The 21,628-nt window shown below is 54.0% G+C and overlaps 1 protein-coding gene across 1 annotated transcript in view; it reads right to left on the bottom strand.

Annotated features, from left to right (window-relative positions):
- The window catches only part of SLC9A1 (solute carrier family 9 member A1), a 31,449-nt gene extending 12,434 nt beyond the window's left edge, over positions 1 to 19,015 (bottom strand). Inside the window, exon 1 of the mRNA XM_080379820.1 lies at positions 18,540 to 19,015. Within this exon, the coding sequence (XP_080235946.1) occupies positions 18,540 to 18,855 (316 nt within the window). The 5' untranslated portion in view covers positions 18,856 to 19,015. The remainder of the gene's footprint in view (positions 1 to 18,539) is intronic.
- Between the last annotated feature and the right edge of the window lie 2,613 nt (positions 19,016 to 21,628).

Genomic DNA, 21,628 nt, shown 5'->3' with positions numbered 1-21,628 from the left:
TGCCCAGCAAAGCGACCACGGGGATCGCTCTCCACTGGTGGTCAGCTCTTCCCTGGGTTAGGGCAGAAAGGAGCTGGGGACCGGCTTTCCAATTTTAACCGCAGCCTAAGCACTTGAAGGACAAGGGGAAATCATCATTCTCCAAATTAAAGGCATTTTGGACAAGGAAAGCTGTTGCAAGGTGATGCCTGTGCTGCAAAATTTTACTCTGCAGTTTCTGATCACCAGTTGTCTTCATTTTGGGGTCAGCACATTTGCACAGGGCCATTTCTACCCAAGTGCAGGCCACCAGGAATTCTCCTCCACTAACTTCAGCGGTGCAAGAACCACCGGTGTCTGTTGGATTGTGCAGCAAGGCAGATTATTTCTCCCCCCTGTCCATAAAACAAGCTTTTGTATTTTGGAGGCTGTGGAAGCTGAACGAAGACACCCGAGCACGGCCCCAGCACTGCGAGCCATGTTCAGTCTCCAGATTTTGCAAGGGCCGGTCCTCGCCCCAGCAAACACAAGGGTTCCCATTTCAGCTGCGAAAGGTTTGTTCCCACCCTACCAAGGGGGAGCCAGGCTGCTCTTCTCAAGGCCCTGGCTGCTATCAGATGCAGTGCCATGTAAATATTTACTCCCGACCAAACAGCTTGGGAAAGACTCTGACATACGTGCGGTTTTTTCCTTCCTCGGCTGTATCTGGGTTACCGCAGCCCTGGCGCATGGGCCGGATGCTGTGCCTGGCGTTACATAAGCTCCATCCAGCAGCGTTTGCTCCTTCACTGCTTAATGACTCAAAAGCCACCATATCTGATCTATTTCCATTCTCAGCCTGGGTGGGAAGAGCCTGAAGGGATAAGGAGGAAAGAAACATGGAGGGCAGGGTGCTGGGCACCCAACCCACACCCAGCACACCCACCCCGGGGGACAGCTGCTGGCAAAATGAGCTGGGTCCCCACAGCAGCATTTGCCTGAGGCGATGCTTCCTGCGCTGCAGATAAAGTAGAGGTGATCTACATGCCCCGAGCTGCTCACAGCAATTTGGAAACCCTTCCTCAAGGCCAGAAGGGGATGATTTGTAGCTCTCAAACCAACAGCAGCTCTTGAGGTGGCTCCAGTACTGGGAACCTACTGCAAAAGGGAGCAAGGAACATTCCCCTTTGCTCAGCCCAGCCTCATCCCACAACAGAAAGCTCTGAGGACCACAGGCTCTGTGTCCTACAGCATCTATACGGTCCCCTCCCTCCCCACCTGATGGCATTTGCCTGTCCCACCCATGCAGGACTTCTTTCCCTTCCCATCACTTTGGTCGCTGCAATACAGCTCCATATGGCATGGGACCAAAGTCAGGCTTAGTCAGAGCTCTGGCAGCACTCCCCTAATTTTAAAGACCTCTCTCAAAGCAGTGTGGAAGAAATGTTTTAATCAAACACTTCAAAAGAACACATGATGGAAGAAAGGAGGCAAAACCTTCACGCATTTCCCTGCTCCAGGCCAGGTCTGGGAGACAGCTATATCTCCCACTCTGGGGACATTGCTGGATTTGGGGCTGTAAGAGTCCTTGCAATCTCCATGGCCCTGAAAAATACTGGTGTTAAGAGGCAATAATAATAAAAAAAAATTAAAAAATTAAAATATTGTTTATATATACCTATATAAAAATATATATATATAATGTCAATGCTGGAGGTAACTTGCACCATGAGGTAGTGTCAGCCCTGGGGACTATGGGAACCCCCAGGCCTCAGAGTTGCCATGCACTGGTCCCCACGAGCCAGTCCCCACAGCTGGGATTGCCACCAGCCATCACATCCTCCCAAAGCTGCAGGCTGAATTTGGCTGGGGTTAACATCCCCTCCTTTCACAGGAGTAAAAGAAATATGAAGGAAGAAGGAAGAAAGCACACTTGGTGTTTGAGCTGGAGCCTGGTAAACAGGGAGAGGAAGGAGGGAGGGGAGCACGTGGTGTGGCTGGAAGGGCTTGGCACGTTTACGGTTAAGCGGGATGCTCCTGCAGCTTCACCCTGGCTTCCCAAGCGCCCACGCATGGGGAACATTGCAGGAAAGCCAGGCTGCTTCCAGGAAGAGCCTGTTAGCTAAGAGGAGGCACAAGAAACGAGAACGGTTACAAAAACACCCCATCCCCCCAGGCTTCACAAGTTTATTAGAGCAGCTGCAGGCTCCAGCAGGCAGGCGGCAGCCCCGAGAGAGAAATTACACAATTATTAACCAGGGATTAGATAGCTCTTCCACCCCCTGGATGATTTTTTCTGAAAGGAGGTAGGTGGGGGGGTTAGTCTGGGCAAGGGGGTGGTGAAGCCCCCTGGGTGATGCTCGTTGCAGCCCTAGAGACCCACGGGTGCTTGTTTGGGCTGCAGGGTAGGACTGAGCAGCTGCGTGGCTTGGGTGCATAGCATGCTGCCGTGCTGGAAAAGCCCTGGGAGAAGGCACAGGGTCCGGGAAGGAGGTGGCGAGGGGGAGCAGGCATGCTCAGAAGGGCTGCCCTTCTGAAGGACACTGCAGAGAGCACTGGCTGAAGGAAACGTGCTATCTCAGCTGCACCAGGGCCCCTCCAAAGGCCACTTTAACCCTTTAGGATACCAGTCGGGCAGGGTCCAGGTGGGCCATACAGAGATGCAGCAGCCCTGTGTCATCAGCAAACCCACCGACCTGGTGGCAAGGGATGTGGGCAGGTGTGGACACCCTCCCATGCTCCCGTGTGACACGGGGACCACGGAGAACCCTGACACATGGATGCTTTGGTGGATGAGCTACAAAGTCACTGATGTGTCACCAGCCGTGGGGACTAGTCATCTGCAAAGCCATTACCCAGCACCACCCCCTTCTTTCTCTGCTTACCAGAAACAGTGGGGCAAGGAGGAGGGCTGGGACTGGGCTCCAGGGTCTGCAAAGCACTGAGACCACTGTGACCTGGCTTTCATGCTCTGCATTTTGGGGTGGTAGAGGGTCAAGGATGTGGCGCTAAGCCCCAGCAGGGTTAAAGCTCTGTAAGGATGGTGACGCAGGAACAGAATGTTTTCCAACCAGGTCCCAGGGGAAAATCTATCTCAGGCTCCCAAATTTTGGCTACAGCTTCTCTCCATTTATCCCCCTTCCTCCTAAAAAAGGTGCTAGATTTCTCTCTTTCCCTGCCTGACCATCAGCCACTTCTGCAGCTGCCCAAAGATCAGCCAGGCTTTGCCCATTGCTGGTGGCCTCCAGCACAACCCTTGTGGGATGTCTCATAGCGGCTGGAAGCACGTCTCAGCCCTGCTGTGCAGTCTCCCTTGTAAAACGGAGCCAAATCCATCGACCTGCCTGCAAAGACAGGGAGTGAGAAGCCTGGGGAAGGGCGTGCAGGAGAGCTGCCTGCACCCAGCACTGGCACAGGTAGCAGATGTAATGGGGAAGTCTCGAGGGAAGGGGATGAAAATTGAACTTGCTAGAAAGGAATTAAATAGCTGGTGATTTACACCTAAAAATAGAGCGAGGCCATGGCTCATGTCACCCTGCAAGGGGAGGTGGTAAAACCACGATACTTAAATTACATCCATTGCGTCTCACAAGCTCCAACGTCACCACCTGCCCTGAACCTCCAGCCCTACCGAGCCCAAACGCAGCTCGCTCCAGCAGCCGCTCCACTGGGACAGCACGTGTGGGGCCCTGCCGCACCTTTGGCTTCATCAAACTCTTTTCTGCTTTACCACAGAGCAGGCAGGGTTTTAATGCAGGTCCAGGTCTCCCAAGTGCTCTCCCGCAGCTCTCTTCGGACTGATTTCAGTAATTTGAGTTAGTTGGGGCAACCTTTAGAGAAGCATCCAGCGGCCTCAATGTCCAAAATGGAAAAGCTTTGATTTTTTACCCCAAAATGACATTTTCTGGTTAGAATTTGGTGGATTTTTTTTAAAGATACAGGTACAGAAAGAGCTCTTAAGCAAAACAATTTCCTCCAGATCAAACCAAATGTTTCATTCAAGCCTCATTATTTTCGTGCCGCTAATTACGAAGAAAAGCCAAGAACCAGGAAGGTAATTAATTTATACTGCTTTTTGTGACTCACTGAGTTAATGCAGATACCACACGGGCCGCACAGCCGGCACTCACCCAAACCTTGCTCTGGGCTTGGTGTGCAAAGCAAGCACAGGGAAGGAAGGGAAAAGTAAGACATCCAGCTCTAATTTCGGGGATCATTCTTCTGCACCACAGCCACCCAGGGGCAGGGGGCTGTAACCAGCCTGATGCTCAGGACTCGGGTTAAAATCCACGAGCATCCCTGGGTCCCCACAAGGTCCGTCCACCTAAGGCAAGGTTCCCAGCACTGCCTGGCTGTGATCGTGACCAACTCCCAGACCTCAGTTCTGAGCTGGATTGCACACAACACCCCTACAAGTCATGTTGCTGCAGTCAATAGCCATTAAGATCCGTTGCTAGTTGCTGAAGGTACAGTTTTATTTTCTCTCGGTGTGACATTACCGTCCCCTTTGCCTACAGACTTTGCTTAAACAGCTGGGTCCCACCTTGCAGCTGCTGAATTGCTCCTTGTTTTCCCTCTCTTCCCCCCATACTGCAAACAAACTGGGGGCAAATGGAAAGAGTTTCCTGTGATAGGAGACCGGGAGCTGCCTGGTACAGCCTCTAGCTCACTCAATCTCATGTATTCAGCCCTAACGCCTACAGCGAGGCAAGCCTGCATGAGAAGGTGACCTGCCTGGACCCTGCCTGCTTTGCAGAAGATAACAGTGTTGATAGCATCGGGCCAGCCCACAAATGAGTCAAAACGTGAAAGCTACAGAACAAAAAGCAGACATCAGGTACCAGCGTTCAACAGCCGTGCTGCAGCTTAGCCAGTCAGGCAAGGCAACCGATAACTTGCACTGGCCTGGCCCTTGCAGACCTTGCAAGGACTCGTGCAAACCAGCTTGGTCAAGCTCTTAAAGTACAGGCACGTTAACAAAAGCAGGTAACCTTGTTAGTGCAGCATCGCAGTGTCAGGGAAGAGCCCTTCATCCCATGCAAAGGGCAGATGGCTTCTTGGCATCTCTATTGCCAGGAGAGGCTGGTGAGGGGGTTGCAGCAGGGCTGCGATGCCTGACAGTTTCCCAGTTGCACCATTCTCCTGCAGCAGCAGTTTGCAGCCAGTTCCCCTGGCAGGCCCCAAGTAAATCTTCTGATGGGAGGGGAGACAAGTCTCCACCCTGCACCCCCGAGGCAGCTGCAGAAAGCAGACATGCACTTGCCTTTCCCAGATCTCACTGTCCCCTGGGGACCTTTGGGAAGCAAAGCCCATACCCCAGAATAGGATAAACAGAGAATAAGCTGCAGCCAGAGCCTTCCTCCTCAGGAGGATGCTGACAGCTCCCCACACCCCGCGCACATGAGGGATGGATGCCAGGACATCAGCAGGAGCGATGCTGGTCTGGCACTCTGCAAGGTCAAGGGGCCAAGGAGAAGACAGTTCAGAGCTGGTCTGAGTACAAGGCTGTGCTGTTTCACACCTGGAGCCTTTCAGAGAGCAGTTATTTAAAGCCGTTTCACACATTTTAACTGCTAGGATAAGAAACAGTCATGGGGACTGGGGAATGGGTCTGGCATGCTGTCAAAGCTGCCATGACAGCCAGGAGGGGAGGGTGAGTAGGTGGGTACCGCTCCTCTCCATCCTGCACCGGCCGCTGGCACGACACGGCTGGGAATGCAGAGGGCGAGGAGCCGAGCTGTGCTGCCCGCAAGCCCCTGTGCAGACAGCCGTAGTCACGGCAGGGCAAGGGCAAAGCCTCTTCTGGTACCTCAGTGCCGGCAGCAACCAGGAACCGGCAGGCATTGCCTGGCTCCACAGGGATGCAGGGGTGCCAAACTTCACACCCTGTCAACGCAGCCCCCTCCCAGCCACGGCCAACGCCAGCAGAGAAATACCCAAGGATGATGATGGCACTACTAGGAAAGCACAACGTTACCCCTTTTGTGTAGGGCTGGATTCAGAGATGCAGAAAGGTCCCAAAAAGATAAGCAGCCTGGGGAACACAACCAAAGGCGTCGCTGCATCCTGCAGCAGCTGGAGTCACGAGCTGCATGCAGATGAGCCCAGCTGCCTAACTGCCCTGACACCCCCCCAGAAGCAAAACGCTCCCCTTGGTAAGGGAAAGCTCATTTTCTGCACCCAAAGCCCTGCTGGAAGGTCGCAGGGGAGGAGGATGCTGCGCTGCAACCAAGTGAAACGCAGGTGTCGCGGGACGTCGATGGCAGTGCTGCAGTGCTGCAAAGCGGGAGGAGGATGCAACAATCCCCGACGCGCAGGAGAGCTGTGAATCATCTGCAGGCACCCTGGATATCAGCCTGCCAGGATGGGCGGACCCCCCTTGCAGAAAGCCGCTGTTTACACTTATAAACAAGCTGTTTACGCAGCCCAAGAGAAGTTCAACGATAACAAGGCCAGATCTCTTCCTTGGGGCCCAATCCAGGCTCAGCACAACTCACCCCTCCAGCACAAAGCTGGGGAAGGGGGTGCTGCTCCTTCATTTGCAGTTTGCCTGGTCAGCTATTCCCCTATCCAAAGGGGCTGTGTCCCTCTCCCTTCCCAAGCACGCAGTATGGGACAGCTCATGGAAGCCCACCAAAACCTTTGCATGGTCCAACACCCACGCCGGGTGGTTGGTTAGCTTTTCCCTGCAGCTCTGCAAACCAGACAGCAAATGTTCCTGCCGCTGAGCCTGCAACTTTGCAGAGAAGCGCCAAACAGCCAGCAGCAATTCCTCCCAATTAAACCTTGCTGCCCTGACCCAGAAGGTCTGGTCAGCCAAGCGAGCCAGTGACAGCCTGAGTGCTGCCTAATTCTTCCCTCCCCCCCCCTCCCCCCCGCCCAACTCTATAAGATACACTAATTAATTAAGATCAACCCAAACTAAACAGTTGGCTCTGCTGTGCTGCGTGGAGCAGCTTGCAGCAAACTCTTAATTTGGGCGCTGGCATCAGTGGGAAAGAGACTCGCCCTGCTCCCCATCTGCACCGCTCCAACTTACGTTTCCATTTGCCTTAGGCTTAGGTTTCAGTTAGGCTTCGGTTTAGAAACCAGCCTGCCCAGGGTTCCAGTCCAGCCAAGACCTCCCTACAGAGCTGGCCCTGACCTGGGACACCTGTTGCAAGAGCCACGTTTGGGGGAGACCCGTGTCCAGGAAAACCTCCCAGAAAACTTCCCTAAAACTGGCAGAGAAGTGCCAGGTTGCAGCTGTCCTCACAGCAGGGCAGGGCAGGGCAGGGCAGGGCAGGAATGTTCCTGCCTCCCTGATTCACTTGCCCCTGATTCAGCCGGTGACTTGCAGGCCAGCCCTAAAAAGCCCATTTTTCAGAAATCAGCAGCACAGGGGCAGGCTCCTGGCAGCTCACAGGGAGCATCCACGCAGGCAGATGTCCCCGAGGGTTCACACTGTGGGAGATGATCATCACAACAGCAGGCTTTTGGGACCAACATCCTGCTCTGACCAGGCTGGGATGGACCACAGCGCTGGGGAATGCTCCAGGGAGGACAGGGAGGACAGCATCTGCCTCCCGGGAAGAGAAGGTGCCCATATGCTACCATAACGTGCCGTGACGGCAATCCACGGACAGGGGCATTTAGTAGAAACACTTGAGTATTTTTTTTTTCCAACAGCAGGGAGAACCGACACAGCAAAAGCACGTACCCTCATTTTATCTCTGAAGCACTCACAAGAAATTAACAGATCAATTGGGAGTCTTTTGTAGAGCTGGTATTAATTTCCTCCCAGCTGTAAAAAGGAAATGAGAGACAAAAGACATCAAATGGACTTGCCCAAGTCCCCAAGTGAATGGTGTGAGAGCTGGTGTGAGAATCAGCAGCTCCCAATTTCCAGTCCTATGTTTAGATAATGCTTCTCCTTCAAACCAGAAGAAAAGCCAAGGACACTCTGCAAGAAATGCAGATATTAAGAAAGACCTAATTGCTATTAAAGACTGATAAACCTTTGGCACCTTGGACTGTCACCCAACAGCTGCAGCATTTCAAGTAGGGAGGAAAACATGGAGCCAACTGGAGATGCTGCTGGAGCAAGCAGTGGTGGCATGGGACACTTCAAGGTTTGGTCCCAATCACATCTTGAAGAAACCTCTTCCAGATCCAGCTGTGCACAGCTGTGAGCAAAGCAGCTCTCCTCCACCTCTCTCCAGCTCCAGAGCTGCCCCATGACAAAATGCTGCAAAACCCAAGGTTCTCCTCTGAAGGAGCTTTGAGAAACCAGTCAAGGGTTAGGCGCTACGTGCCAACCTGGCTATTAAAAGTCTCCGGTGACTTGCGGGTACTCTAGTGACCTCGATCCCCGCTGACTACATTCCTCTAACTGGCACATTACAAGGCCGCTCCCAAACCACAGGTTATGATTAGCAAACCTGTTTAAAGCCTTCAGGCATGCTCCATGCACAGTTTTTCTAAGGTGGGACCACATGAATATTTACCAGCTTGTGACATTCACTCAGCAGGAGCTGGGCATGCAGGTACAGAAGCACATGGGGACAAACTGCCACGCAAATTTCTGCTGTTGCTGCTCCAAGACTCATTTAGACTTTTTTCCATCATCTCTGGACGGGTGCATCCCACAGCCAAGCCAGTAAAGCTGGGCTCTTCCTGGCACAGGCCGTTTACCCTGGAAAACCAAGTTTTCTATAGGACAACAGCACCCTCATCTAGGTTCAGATCCTTCAAAAGTATCAGAACAGAGACAGCAGCTGGACTTGAGCATTTTGAGGAGGCCTAATAAGAGAAGGTCGAGAAAAATTGCTCCAGCTCCAGGGAAAGGGGCCAGGAGCTAAACATAACTCCCAGCCACGCTCTTCCCAGATTGCTTCAGCTGTGACACTGGATGCCACGGATAGCTAGGCTAGGAGGGGTCAGTGCAGCATGTCTGCCTCAAGCTGGGAGATTTCTATACTAAAATCCTCCCAGTTACTTTCTGCACGGTGCAAAGCGAAACTCCATGCTGCTTAATGCAGATATTGAATTGCTCTGGAGCAGAAGGTACCCAAGGCAATGTGAAGAGATGGTACCTGGTCACCCAAAATAAGGCTCCTGTTGCTCTCTCAACTCCTGGCTCTCAAGCACATGGCAACACATTTAATGCATGGTTCCTGCTGGCCCTTGAAGCCTCAGGAAGAGTTAAAGCTGAGCCAGCCCAAGGTGACCACAGACAAACTCCGCAGGCAGAGCAATGCCAATCACCCTTCCCAGGAAGGGCAGATTTCCTACCGGGAACACGGGCAGGAAAGACAAACAAAAGCTTTTCAGGAAATAACCTGTTGGTCTCCACTCTGACAGGAGGGAGGAGGTAATTGCAATTATCACTGATTACTACCGGGCTTTGCAAACCAGACAAAGCAACACCCACCACTCAGCACACGCCGGAGGTGACTTGAGAGCCAACGCAGTCACCTTCACTTCTTCCCCAGCTTTCGGCACGAGCTGCCAGCACGCTCTTACCCCACCAGCTGAGCCCAGCATGGCGAGAGCCCAGAGCTGGAGAACCATCCCCATCAGATGCCATTTCAGGCTTCCAGCATCCCCCCTCAGCCAGAACGCAGGCGATGCTATTTCACACCCAGCCAAGCTAACAGAAGAGCTCCTGGGAGCAGATGCTCGCACTCCAGGAGAGAAAGCACCCAGGAGAGAGAGAGAGAGAGTAATGCACCCCCCAGGGATGGAGGCTGCCATGGGAAAGCACTCCCAAGGGAAACTGAGGCACTTGCAGGGCTGGATACACCAGCTCTTCTCCTTAATGGCCTGTGCATGCTTAAATCTATGCCTGTGGCATTTCTGCTACTAAAATCTCCAGCAGCAGGGTGGGAAGCTGCCTTCTCTCCAAATCCATCATTAAGATTTCGCATGTCATGACTCCAAAATGCAGAATAATTCCAGGCACTGAAAAAAACCTGCTGCAAAAGGGAGTCTGCTTCTGCAAATGTGTGTCATGCAGGCTTGATAAATAGAGGTGAATTACTTCCCTACCAGCACCTTCTATTAAGCAGAATTTAAGAGCTGTCCCTTGAGGTTGATTGTATTGCGACTTTCTGGAGACAAAGACCACTGATCCTATGACGTTTATGAGTCACCCCTGGGCAACCCAAGGAAACGCGTTTGTTCTCTTCAAATTACAAAAAGTACTTTGCCTTCTCCAACCTTCCGCTCAGGGATCTCAAAACGTCACCCCAACCTTAAATGAGCCTTTGGTCAGTCCCGCCCCTATCAAATCCATCACACAGGTGGGTCAAGCTGTCTTGGGAAGGAACCCCAAGCTATGGGGTGACGTATCACCAAAGGTGACACACCACCAAATTTATTCTCACTACTCCACTCCAAGCAATGATCAATCTTTGATCTCGCCTTTTCTGACAAACACGCAGCAACGTGTGTGTGCATGCCCATCTGTAAAACTTTTAATTTCATTTCTTCCTTCCCAAGCAGAAACACATGTGTTCTGCCCGAGGAAAGGCAGAAGAACAAAATATGACAAGATAGCCATCCCTCAATTAACACACAACTGGAAGACATTGGAAAATTAGAAAGATAAGCAAGATATAAACCGCCATGTAGAATAGATGGCAATCGCACAGCTTGCCTAAGGGGGTACATCAGCTGGCACTGTGAAGTGAGAGGACCAAGCACCGATATTTGGTTCAAATCACACCATTGCCACAGTTTCCCTGCTCCTCTGCTATTCCCTTTGAAGCCGGCCAGCCCAGATTTCAAAACACCGAGGCTGTTATCAAGCCTACACCAGCAGCTTTGAGCCCTGATGGGCAAGAAGAAACTGAAGACGACCCAGGCAGGCCAGCAAAGCCAGCGTAGGGGAGAGGTGTAACCCAGCTCCATCTCTGCTCAGCAAGGCTGTGTTTTCACAGACTATTCTGGATGGATATCAGTTTTTATTTGAACAAATTAAGCCTTGGGGACCGAAAGGAGGAAAAAAAAAAATCAAATGTTTACGAGGCAGTTGCAGTAATTCATCCTCATCATTGTTTACTTTTAAAGTTTCCTCTCTCGGTACCCACAGCTCCAACGATGCTCCAGCCAAAGACCAACTCCTTCACGACCCAGGGACAGTCTCCACAGCCTTCACTACCTCTGCAGTCTGCAGCCAAAACCCAGGACTTGCATGAGGGAAAAGGGAAAGGATTATGCTAACGAAATACTCTTTTGCAAGCCTAACAAGCTTCTAATTTATACAAATGCCATTGAGATGTCTGTCTGTCTTCTGCAGAGGAGAGGCTCCAGTCCCTCGGTGCCACAGGTTTACACACTTGTAACCCAAAGAACGACCCTCTCCCCTTCCCTCCACCACCACCCATTTTCCCCTTCTCCCACATATAATTCTCAAACCCTGAAGGACTCTATTTAGCCATACTAATTGCAGACAAAAGACATGTTCTCCACCCCACTAATTCCCAAGGGAACGCCAGCACCTCTGGGTATCGTGCATAAGCCACGGCTGGGTGCTTGGGCAATTTGGGACAGAATACATGAACCAAACAGGACAAATATCAGCACGTTCTGCTCCCACCCCACAAACCACCGCAGCTCTGTTGGAGGGTTCAGGGGAAGGACAACTTCATGGCATCTCCCCAAAAGTCAGGCCAGCACCCACCTGCTGCAGGACTCAACAAGTCAATGCCCACATCCCAAATTCCACCTGCAGACACTGCAGGAAGTCAACCCATCCCTCATCCCCAGTATCAGGTGTCCAAACCTTCATTAATAAATGGGATGAAACAACAGCTTCCGTTCCTGAGTGGCTTCAAGGTCCAAAAAGCAGAATCAGGCACCGCTGTGGGTGACAGGGTCCCTGCAGGGAACAAAGCCATGGCTGCAAACCAAGTGTAATTCTGCTTTAATGGACATTAAGGCTCACCAGGGAGGCATGGGCTGTGATGACAGACATGTTCAGCTTTTCCCACTCCATCAACCATCCCGTATTTCACAGCAGGAACCTTTCACTCTTCCAGCCCTAATTAATCTAACGGTTTTCTCAGATCCATGGAGGGAACGGTTTGGATGTTTTTTTGCTCAGACACCAGCAATGGGCAGAACAGGGAGGGAAAAAAAATGCCATGGCTGTTCCTTCTGAGATGGCAAAGCAGAGAGAAAGGGAAACCACAGCACGCATTTGGATCATTCCCCAATAAGGAAGTGGGAACGCAACAAGTCTGCATTAGAAGAGACTGTTTAAATTATCATGGCAATTTACACTTCTGCGGCACCAGCTGAAAACGGGGAGATGTCTGGGGTGATCTCAAACCACACGCCACTTTGGTACCTGCAGCCCACACATGAAATAAGCTGGGGCTGCCACTTGTGAGCGGGTAGGTTTTAAGACAAGCGTTTCCCTCTGGCTCAGCAACAGAACCCGCATCAACCAGTCCCATGGTTCCAGCTGAAACAGCCCATGAAACATCTGGAAGCCCTTCCCACCAGCCAAGCTTTGCTGACAGAGGGACTTTTCACAAGGGCTTGTAGCAATAGGAGAACGGGTAATGGCTTTAAGCTGGAAGAGGGTAGATTTAGATGAGATACTAGGGATAAATTCTTTACTGTGAGGGTGCTGAGACGCTGGCCCAGGCTGCCCCGAGCAGCTGTGGGTGCCCCATCCCTGGCAGTGTTCAAAGCCAGGCTGGACGGGGCTTGGAGCAATCTGGTCTAGCAGGAGGTGCCCCTGCCCGGGGCAGGGGGGTGGAACTAGCTGGGCTTTAAGGGCCTTTCCAACCCAAACCCTTCTGTGATGGCCATCCCCAGCGAAGCCTGCCCAGCACAGCCCTGCCTGGTGCTCTAGAGAAGCCAACGCTGCAGTGGCAGAAGGGCAACAGAGATAACCTCTGGCACGCCCATCCTGTATGTCAGACACACGTATTTCCAACATGATGATGAAGGCTGGGGTGACACACATCTTTCCCATCCCCTTTACAAGCCTTTCAAGTCTCACCGCAGTGGTGTCCCCACGCTGGTGGCTTTGCTCTGGCGTGTTTCTGCTGCATCTGGTCTCAAGACCCACTTCTCACATCCTATGCCACCACAACACGTTTCCGACCCTGCTTATCACCCCTTGCCCAAACAAACCCTTGAGTCCCTCAACTCACAGGGACCTCTGGGATGACCCCTCCTAAAGCCCTTGTTTCAGGGGAGGGATGGGGGCTGCTAAAAGCATTTGACAAGCACCCAAGTTTTTAGCACCCAAACCTCGCTGCCAGCCAGCTGTCACCAGCCTCTAAAAATGTTTCTCTGGCAATTTTAAAATTGTCCCTGTTCTTTTGTGCACAGAAGCCACCCTGCCATGCCCAGAGCCTCTGTGAGGCTCCACAACCCCACTTGCATCTGTCATGTCTTGCTCTTCTCTTCCCAGCTCCTATCACCAGCCCACAGGCACCGGGAACTTCCTTAATCTTGTTCCTCCCCAGACACCTGCAGTGATGGGGACAGTCGGTACTGCCCAAAGGCAAACACTGCTGCAGGAGCAGCACTGAACTCCAGAGCCTGACACCAGGATACCCAGTGCCCGGTGCCCGGTAAACCAGGCTGAGATGTGTCACCAAAAAACCCTCCAAGCAGCAATGTGTCCCCACATAACACACTGCCACCCACAGCTCTGGGCTCCCTTTCTGCTCGCTTAGCACAGACTCTTGCTTTCCACCAACCAGCCCCACAATCACACGGTGGTGATTTTTCTGGAAGCACCAGGTTGGCGCTGGCTGCTGTCAGACGGTCTGGAGGGAGGGGGAACACCTCAGACAACTTCCCTGACCCAGACACATGAAAAAGCTGAGCGCTGTGAAAGAAGGACAAAGAGACAGAGCAATGACTCAGTGATTGCTACAGGCTCCAATCCCAACCGGAGTACGGCATCAGGCAGCTAGCTAGTGTCTTAACGCGCATCAATGAGCAAAAGCAGGGTAGGAGAGCTCAGCCGTGAAGTAGTGCCTTGCAGGGACCCTCTGCAGCAGTCTCTGGCATGGACATGTAAGAAATCAAGTCCCCGTGTATTTGGTCTGGCTGAGATGGAGTTAATTTTCCCCATAGCAGCTCTCATAGCGCTGTGCTTTGTATTGGTAGCTAGAAAGGTGGTGATAACACACCAGTGTTTCGGTTACAGCTGAGCAGTGCTCGCACAGCATCAAGGCTGTCTCTCCAACACTTCCCCCTTACCAGTAGGTTGGGGATGAGCAAGATCCTGGGAGGGGACATAGTCAGGAAAGCTGACCCAAACTGACCGCAGTGATATGCCATACCATATGATGTCTGCTCAGCAATAAAAGCTGAGAGAAAGGAGAAGAGGTGGGGGCATTTGTTACTAGGTTTGTCTTCCAGAGCAACTGCTACACGTACTGAAGCCCTGCTTCCCAGGAAGTGGCTGGACATCGCCTGCTGATGGAAAGTAAGAATAAATCTTTTGGTTTGCTTCCATGCATGGTCTTTGCTTTTGCTTTATTAAACTGCCTTTATCTCTGCCCATGAGGTTTTTATTCACCCCCTGTCCTGCTCAGGAGGGGAGCGACAGAGTGGCTTGGTGGGCGTGTGGCATCCACTCAAGGTCAACCCACCACATCCCACTACATGCTTGAGCTGCAAGTTGGAATGGCCAGAATGCTCCAAAGAAGCTGGGAAGCTCTCAGATGCTGAAGAGCCATTTGGTGCAGACAGACGGCCCCACAGACAGACAACAGGGCATGCTTCGATCAAAGGCAGCTCCTAATGCAGGATGGAAATATGACTGCTGTGCGTTTCCACTTCAGAAGGTAAGGCCTGAGATGTGCTTTGGAGACACAGGTAACCCCAACTCTTCCCCAAGGTGGATAAGAGCTGGCAGCTTGCAATAAAGCTCTGGCTACCAGGCCCCAGCAAGGGGACTGCAAAGGGACCACTGTGTCCACACAGCCAGCAAAGGGACTGATAACCACAACCCACTATTTACATTCCTAAGTCACTCCTTCCCCTGAAATGGAAACGCGTTTACAGTTGGACCTGGATCCCACTGAACATCTCCTGGAGCCACATGAGCCGAAAGGTCAGTCCGCAGAGTCAGGAAACCAGGTTCTTGTGCTGAGAAATCCCCAGCCCTTCCCTACCGCTCCTCAGGGCATGGCACAAAGGAAACCCTTACAATATCCTTGCAAAACCTTGGACACAGGCACAGAAGATTTCTGATTTGGTTGTTTTACAAAGGTCTGACCTTCTGCAGCTACGCAACAGGTTGAGACAAAGTCTGGTTGCAACCCTCAGCCGCAAACCCTTCTCCACTTTTACTGGCAAAGTTGAGCCACCTCCAGATGTGGTCTGCATGCAGCTGGTGGGGCTTTGGAAAGGCATGGTTGTGGCTATCCCTCACCCCCTCTTCTCCTACACAGTCTTAAAATACCACGTGAGTATTAAGTAAAGCAGCCAGCACCAGCCTTCCCCTTCTCTACCAGGATTAACAAAGCAGAAACAGCCCACACCCACAGGACACCCTGGGGTGACAAGTCCCTCTGTCCCAGAAAGCCACCCCCTGTCAGGTGGTAAATCCTCCAGGAACCAACATCCTTTGAAGCATTTTACAAAAACTACATCAAGAGAGGAAGGGCTCAACTCCCACCTTTGATCCTCCAAATTCATAGTTAAGGCTGCTGGGGAGAGGGAAGGGACAACGCTGGGACTCATTTAAGCCTCAAAAGCTGTTTAAAGCATCAAGAGTGACGAGGGGAAACTGAGCAACAGGACCAGGGTCAGGCTGCATCTCCTGGCCTGGAGAAGAGCTCTGTAACCACTTCGGAGTTCCTCTACATGGTCACTCCGCACTACGCTAGCAGATGACACCCGTAAGCCATTCACAGGGTTGAAGACTCAGTTTCACAGCAACATGTGGCTCAATCCCCAGCCCTAACCCAGAAAAGGGGCATCCAGAGCTGGAGGAGAAGCCGGGGAAGGGAAGTAAGGAGGTGCTGAGCTGTCATGCACAGCCCACGCTGCACAAATTCCCCCTCTTGGAGAAAGGATGTTTGTCCCCTGCACCACAGAGTTTTGCAGGGTTATGGTGATGCATCAATTAAATGCACACTAGCAGGAGAGGTGGGGAGAGAGGAAGCGCCACAATTTCCTGTTCTGCTCATCAGCCCCCTTCCCCTCTACATGGAAACTGGATGCTCCAAACCCTCTCCAGTTAGGAAGCCTGGAGATGTGTATGCCTCATCTTACCATCACAGGTTGTACTGCACACGCTTGCAGCGGTGCCTGGTTGTGTAAGAGCTATCCCTGGGTGAAAAAAAGCATATTTTGCTGCTCCTGAATGACATCCTCTGATCCAGGGTGGGATTGACGGGGCCAGTATTTAGACACCGAGCAGTGAGACATTTTTGCAGGTCATGCACAGAGGGAGCCTGAGTATTCAGCTGTACCAGCAACTTGGAAACTACATGCCAAGACAACATGAACAAGCAACACTATCCCCTTCAAAACCCTGGAGAGGAGGCCAAGGAGAAGGATGCCCCAGGACTGCTTTGCTGTTGAAGCCCCTGTTAGAGGTGTAGGTAGCCTAAGGTATGGATTTTGGCATAATCAGCATCCCTGGAGCTCTGCAGAGCACCTGCCATCTCCAAAGGACCCTTGCCAAACTTGCAAGGCAGCTCCTCCTAAAATATACCCCTTAAACACGCAGTCTTGCATAATACTTTTAACACGTAAGAACCGACGGTGCTCAGCTCACCGCCAGAAATAACTTTTCCTGCAGCACAAATGAGTCCTAACTTCAGGCAAGGGTGGCAGAAACAGCTTCACACAGCAACCCAGTGCAGTGCCGATGACAAAGGGTACCTGTGGGAGGGGGGTAGCCAGCGGGCAGCGATGCCCCTGTGCCCCCCACCATTTACGTCCCTGGGGAGCCGCTTTCTGCTGCCCATTCTGGTGCTTTCCAGCAGTGGTTTCTCAAAGCACACCCCAAGCAGGGCCGCAGGCCAACGCTGTTAGCCCCTCCTTTCTTTACCAGCTTCCGCACAGATACTTCTGATTTCATCACTCTTTGCTCTCCGAGGCAGGACTGAAAACGCAGTGCAATAGCCCCAAACAGCTAGCAGAGGTCGCTTAGCATGCACTGGGTAAGCCCTCGGAAAGGAGATTTCCTGGCTGTGTTTCCTATGGCAAGGTACCTTCTAGCTGAACGTGCCTTAAATCATTTTGGGCAAAGCCAGGAAAGGATAAACCCCACAGATCTCACCTAGTTCCACTCTGCCCCAACCACTTGTCTCCCAGATGGGCAGGAAGCCTCTGGGTCTGAAGTGTTTGCAGTCCTGCGCCTACACGTAAATAAAACACCCAGGAGGGATTGTGAACATGGGGCTTTACCTGCCTACGCACGCTCACAGCAGGCTGGGAAGGGGATGGGGTATTTTTAGGAAAAGCTGGGCAGGGAGGATCTGAGCTCCTGGGGGTCTCTCGTACCCCGCCAGGCCAGGCCAGGGCATGGTCTCCAACAGGCACCAGCTTAAAAAAGCTCCCAAAGCAAGATTCCAATCAGCAAGCTGGAGCACTCCTGTTAGCATTATTAAACCACTGATGGTAACTGAGGAGCAAAACGAAGGAACACAGAGCTCCCTTCCCTTCTGTCACTCACTTTAAGGCAGGGACAGGCAAACATTTCACCTGCCCTCTTGGCTTTATCGCCACTAATAGGACTGGGTCCAGCTCGACCTCTGCACTGCCGGAGGCTGGGTCCAGCACGCTGGTGCCAGTGAGTGTGGAGCAGTTACATCACATCACACGCTTTGGGGTAATTCGCTTGGTATTGATCCAGCTGCAGAAGTTTGGAAAACACTTTGTCACCAACCCCAGTGACTGATGCTTTCCCAGAGCGAGTCATTGTAACGGGTGACTTTTCCCAGCCCCCTGGCTCCGATGCTGCTGTTATCTTTAATGCAGGAATCCTCAGGACGTTTTGCAGCAGAGGCAGCTGCCTACCCTGGTTTGCTGCGGAGTGGGAGGAAGGGGAGGCTGAAGCACTAGATTTTTAAGTGACTTTTCCAAGGTTACAAAAGGCATCTGTGGTTGAGAAAGGAAGCAAAGAAACAAACCAAACGCTTCCTCCCTGCTGCTGCCTGAGTGCCAAAGGGAGGAAAGCAAACCTGGTCCAAGTAGGAGATGGTCAGGGGTCAGGGAGCACCTTCAGCCCCGCTCCTGGAGAGCGAGATGAGCAAGCCCGTGCTGAGCAAAGGGGCTGGGGTGCCACTGCCCTGCCTGCCAGGCTGATGCTGGAGACCCAAGGTCGTGGGGAGAGGGTGCCTGGGGGGTTGCATAGGATGTGCAGGGGAATTTGCCCTGGGATGCTTGGGGGCATCCCTCCCTGGGATGCCTGGGGGACCCTCCTTGGGATGCTGGGGGGTGCCCGTCCCATTCAGCCGGGGGGTCCCACCCTGGGATGCCTAGAGGGCCCTCGTTGGGATGCTCAGGGTGCCTGCCCCATGAAGCCGGGGTCCCTCCCCGGGGGTGCTGGGAGGTCCCTCCAGGGTGCCCTCCCCCCAGGACCCCCCACCACACTGCCGACATACCCAGCTTCATGAGGCAGGCCAGGAGGATCCAGAGGGAGATCTCGAAGGGGATGCGGACGTGGGTGTAGTCGATGCCCAGGACGGGGAAGGCTTTGCGGGGCTTGGCGTGCCCCTCGCCCGAGCCGTTGGCCGGCTGCTTGTTCAGCGGCAGGATCTCCTGGGCCGAGGGGGGCGGCGCGGGGGTGAAGCCCCCGATCTGGTCCTCCGGCAGCCGGGCCGGCTGGCCCTGCGGGGGCTCGGAGCCCAGCGCGGGGTTGGCCTGCAGCCCCAGCAGCAGCAGGGCCCAGGGCAGGGCGCGCAGGGCCGCGGCGCCCATGGCGGCGGGGCGGGGGGCGGCGGGGGGGCTCGGGCGGGCGGCGGGGCCCGCCGGCGGCGTGGGGCAGGAGCCGCCCCGCCGACAGCCGGAGCGCAGCTGGGGCGGCCGCGGCGCCGGGGCTCATCCCACCGAGCGGCCGGGGCGGCCGCGGGGAGGAGGCAGGGGCGGAGGCAGCGCCTGCGGCGGCGGGAGGCGGGAGGCGGGCGGGGGGGCCGGGGAGGATGGGGCGGCCTGCGGGGCCCGGGGCCGCTGCGGGGAGGGGGATGCTGCTGGGGGGGGCTGCAAAGCGGGGTGCAGAGGGGGTAGCGGGGGTGCTGCTGGAGGGGGCGGGCTCTGCAAAGTGGGGTGCGGGGGGGTGCTGGTGGAAGAGGGGGTGCCCTGCAAAGGTGGGTGCAGGGGGGAGCTGGGGGTGCTGGTGGAGGGGGGTGCCCTGCAAAGCGGGGTGCAGGGGGGAGCTGGGGGTGCTGGTGGAAGAGGGGGTGCTCTGCAAAGGTGGGTGCAGGGGGGAGCTGGGGGTGCTGGTGGAGGGGGGTGCTCTGCAAAGGTGGGTGCAGGGGGGAGCTGGGGGTGCTGGTGGAAGAGGGGGTGCTCTGCAAAGGTGGGTGCAGGGGGGAGCTGGGGGTGCTGGTGGAAGAGGGGGTGCCCTGCAAAGGTGGGTGCAGCGGGGAGCTGGGGGTGCTGGTGGAAGAGGGGGTGCTCTGCAAAGGTGGGTGCAGGGGGGAGCTGGGGGTGCTGGTGGAGGGGGGTGCTCTGCAAAGCAGGGTGCAGCAGGGTGCTGGGGGTGTTGGTGGAAGAGGGGGTGCTCTGCAAAGCTGAATGCAGAGGGAAGCGCTGGGGGTGCTGGTGGAAGACGGGGTGCCCTGCAAAGCGGGGTGCAGCGGGGAGCTGGGGGTGCTGGTGGAAGAGGGGGTGCTCTGCAAAGGTGGGTGCAGGGTGGAGCTGGGGGTGCTGGTGGGGGGGGCCCTGCAAAGTGGGGTGCAGAGGGGGGAGCAGGGGTGCTGGTGGAAGAGGAGGGGCCCTGCAAAGCGGGATGCAGAGGGGGGAGCTAGGGGTCCTGGTGGAAGAGGGGGTGCAGGGCAAAGGGGTTGCATGGAGGAGGGGATGCAATGCAAGATGGGGTGTGATGCTGGGGGGTGCAGTGCAAAGGGGGGAGCAGAGAAGTGGGAGTGTGCTACAGCAAGGTGAGATCCAACTATAAAGGGGATGCACAGAGGCAAGCAGTGGATGAGGGTGCAAGCCTTAGAGAGGTGCAAGGCAATATGGGGCGCAAGGAGACAAGGGGGTGCAAGGCAAAGAGGATATGCGTGGAGGCACAGGGTGCTAATGTTGGATGCAAAGAGGCACGGGGGGGGGGGGTGAAATGCAAGGAGGGGTGCACATAGATGGAGGGGTACGAGTCAAAGAGGCCCTAATGCAAGGGCAAGGGAGTCCAAAAGAAAGGGAGGGAAACAGGATCTGCAGACTGGCCTGGCAGGTGCCCACTGCTGGAGGGGTGCAGTGGGGTGACACAGCAACACACCATGCCCAGCAGTGTGGGAGTGGCAGGGAGACCTCAGGTGCATGGCCCAGCCAGGCCTCACGGGGCCAGCAGAGCAGCCTGGGCTGTCGGGGAGAGCAGAGCAGCCACCTGCCTCCTCTGTGTTTGAAGCTTGGAGAGGGACAGCCATGGTCTGCTGAGCCTCAGCGGTGGGATTTGTGGAGCAATGACTTCTAGGGGGATGGGCCTGGTGGGCATTGGCTGCTATTCTGGACCAACATGGTGCTGTAACCTCATCTGTGCTTGTTGGTACCATTGTGCCCTTTGCACGGGTCAGCAGCATAGTCTGAGTCACCAGGAAATCTGATAAGGCTCTAGTAAAACCACTGGAGTAGTGTGGGGGGGTTGCTCAGCACCGTGTGACTGGGCTCAGCCACCCTGATTTCTTGGCTCTGCTACCTACTTCCTGAGTGTCACGTGTGTGTGACTGGAGCGAGCAGAACCAGCGGGAGTTTTGAACTGATTTATTAGTTAAACTTCAGGGGGCAGAGGAGCCTTTTGGTGAAGATGCAGCCCCTAATCCTTGGAGTACTCCGTGGGGAAAGGCATGGGCCCTTGACATGTCACATGGTAGCTAAAACTCGAGCTTTGAAGGTTACACTTGTTGGTTTGCATCGGTTACATTTTTGTTTTAAGATGGTGTCAGCTCCCAAAGTGCTGGTGGTTGGACTCGCTCAGAGCAGGCTGCAGGGAATGTGGCCCTTCACCTTCCTGGCAGACAGGAGGGGAGCGCAGCAGCCTTGCTGCAGCTCTTTGGTGGAAATCATCAACAAACGTGACCTGTCAATTAAAGTGAATCATCAACGTGAGCAGGAACCAGCTAGGTGTGTCAATTCCTCTCTTCCGCCTGGCTATGTTCTGGATAGTCAAATTAATCTGTTTTAGCAATTAAACAAGAAATCCTGAGCATTTCTCATTTTGAAAGGGCTTAGTCATATCTGGGTGAGAAGCCTGATCCTAGACGACAGCAGTTGGTACTCGATTCAGCTGAAGCAGGACCGTGCACTGGCAGCACGCAGACAACTAGACTTGTTCAGGAAAAAACACTGGGGGGGGGGGGGGGGGGGGGGGGGCGGGGAGCGGTGTTTTCTTTTGGGAACGGTTCCTAGAAGCTAACACTGATACAATATTCCCATTAAATAATTGAGTCAGATTTTTCTGCCTCCTCTTGCCTGGATCAGTCACAACCTTAGTGGGTTTGTCTGAACCGGGTATTATATCTTTGCCAATGGGGGA

Source organism: Falco punctatus, assembly GCF_963210335.1.
Source record: "Falco punctatus genome assembly, chromosome: 3".
NCBI classification, from domain to species: Eukaryota; Metazoa; Chordata; class Aves; order Falconiformes; family Falconidae; genus Falco; species Falco punctatus.
The sequence above is the reverse complement of the archived record's forward strand: the minus strand, read 5'-3'. Positions and strand labels throughout refer to the sequence as shown.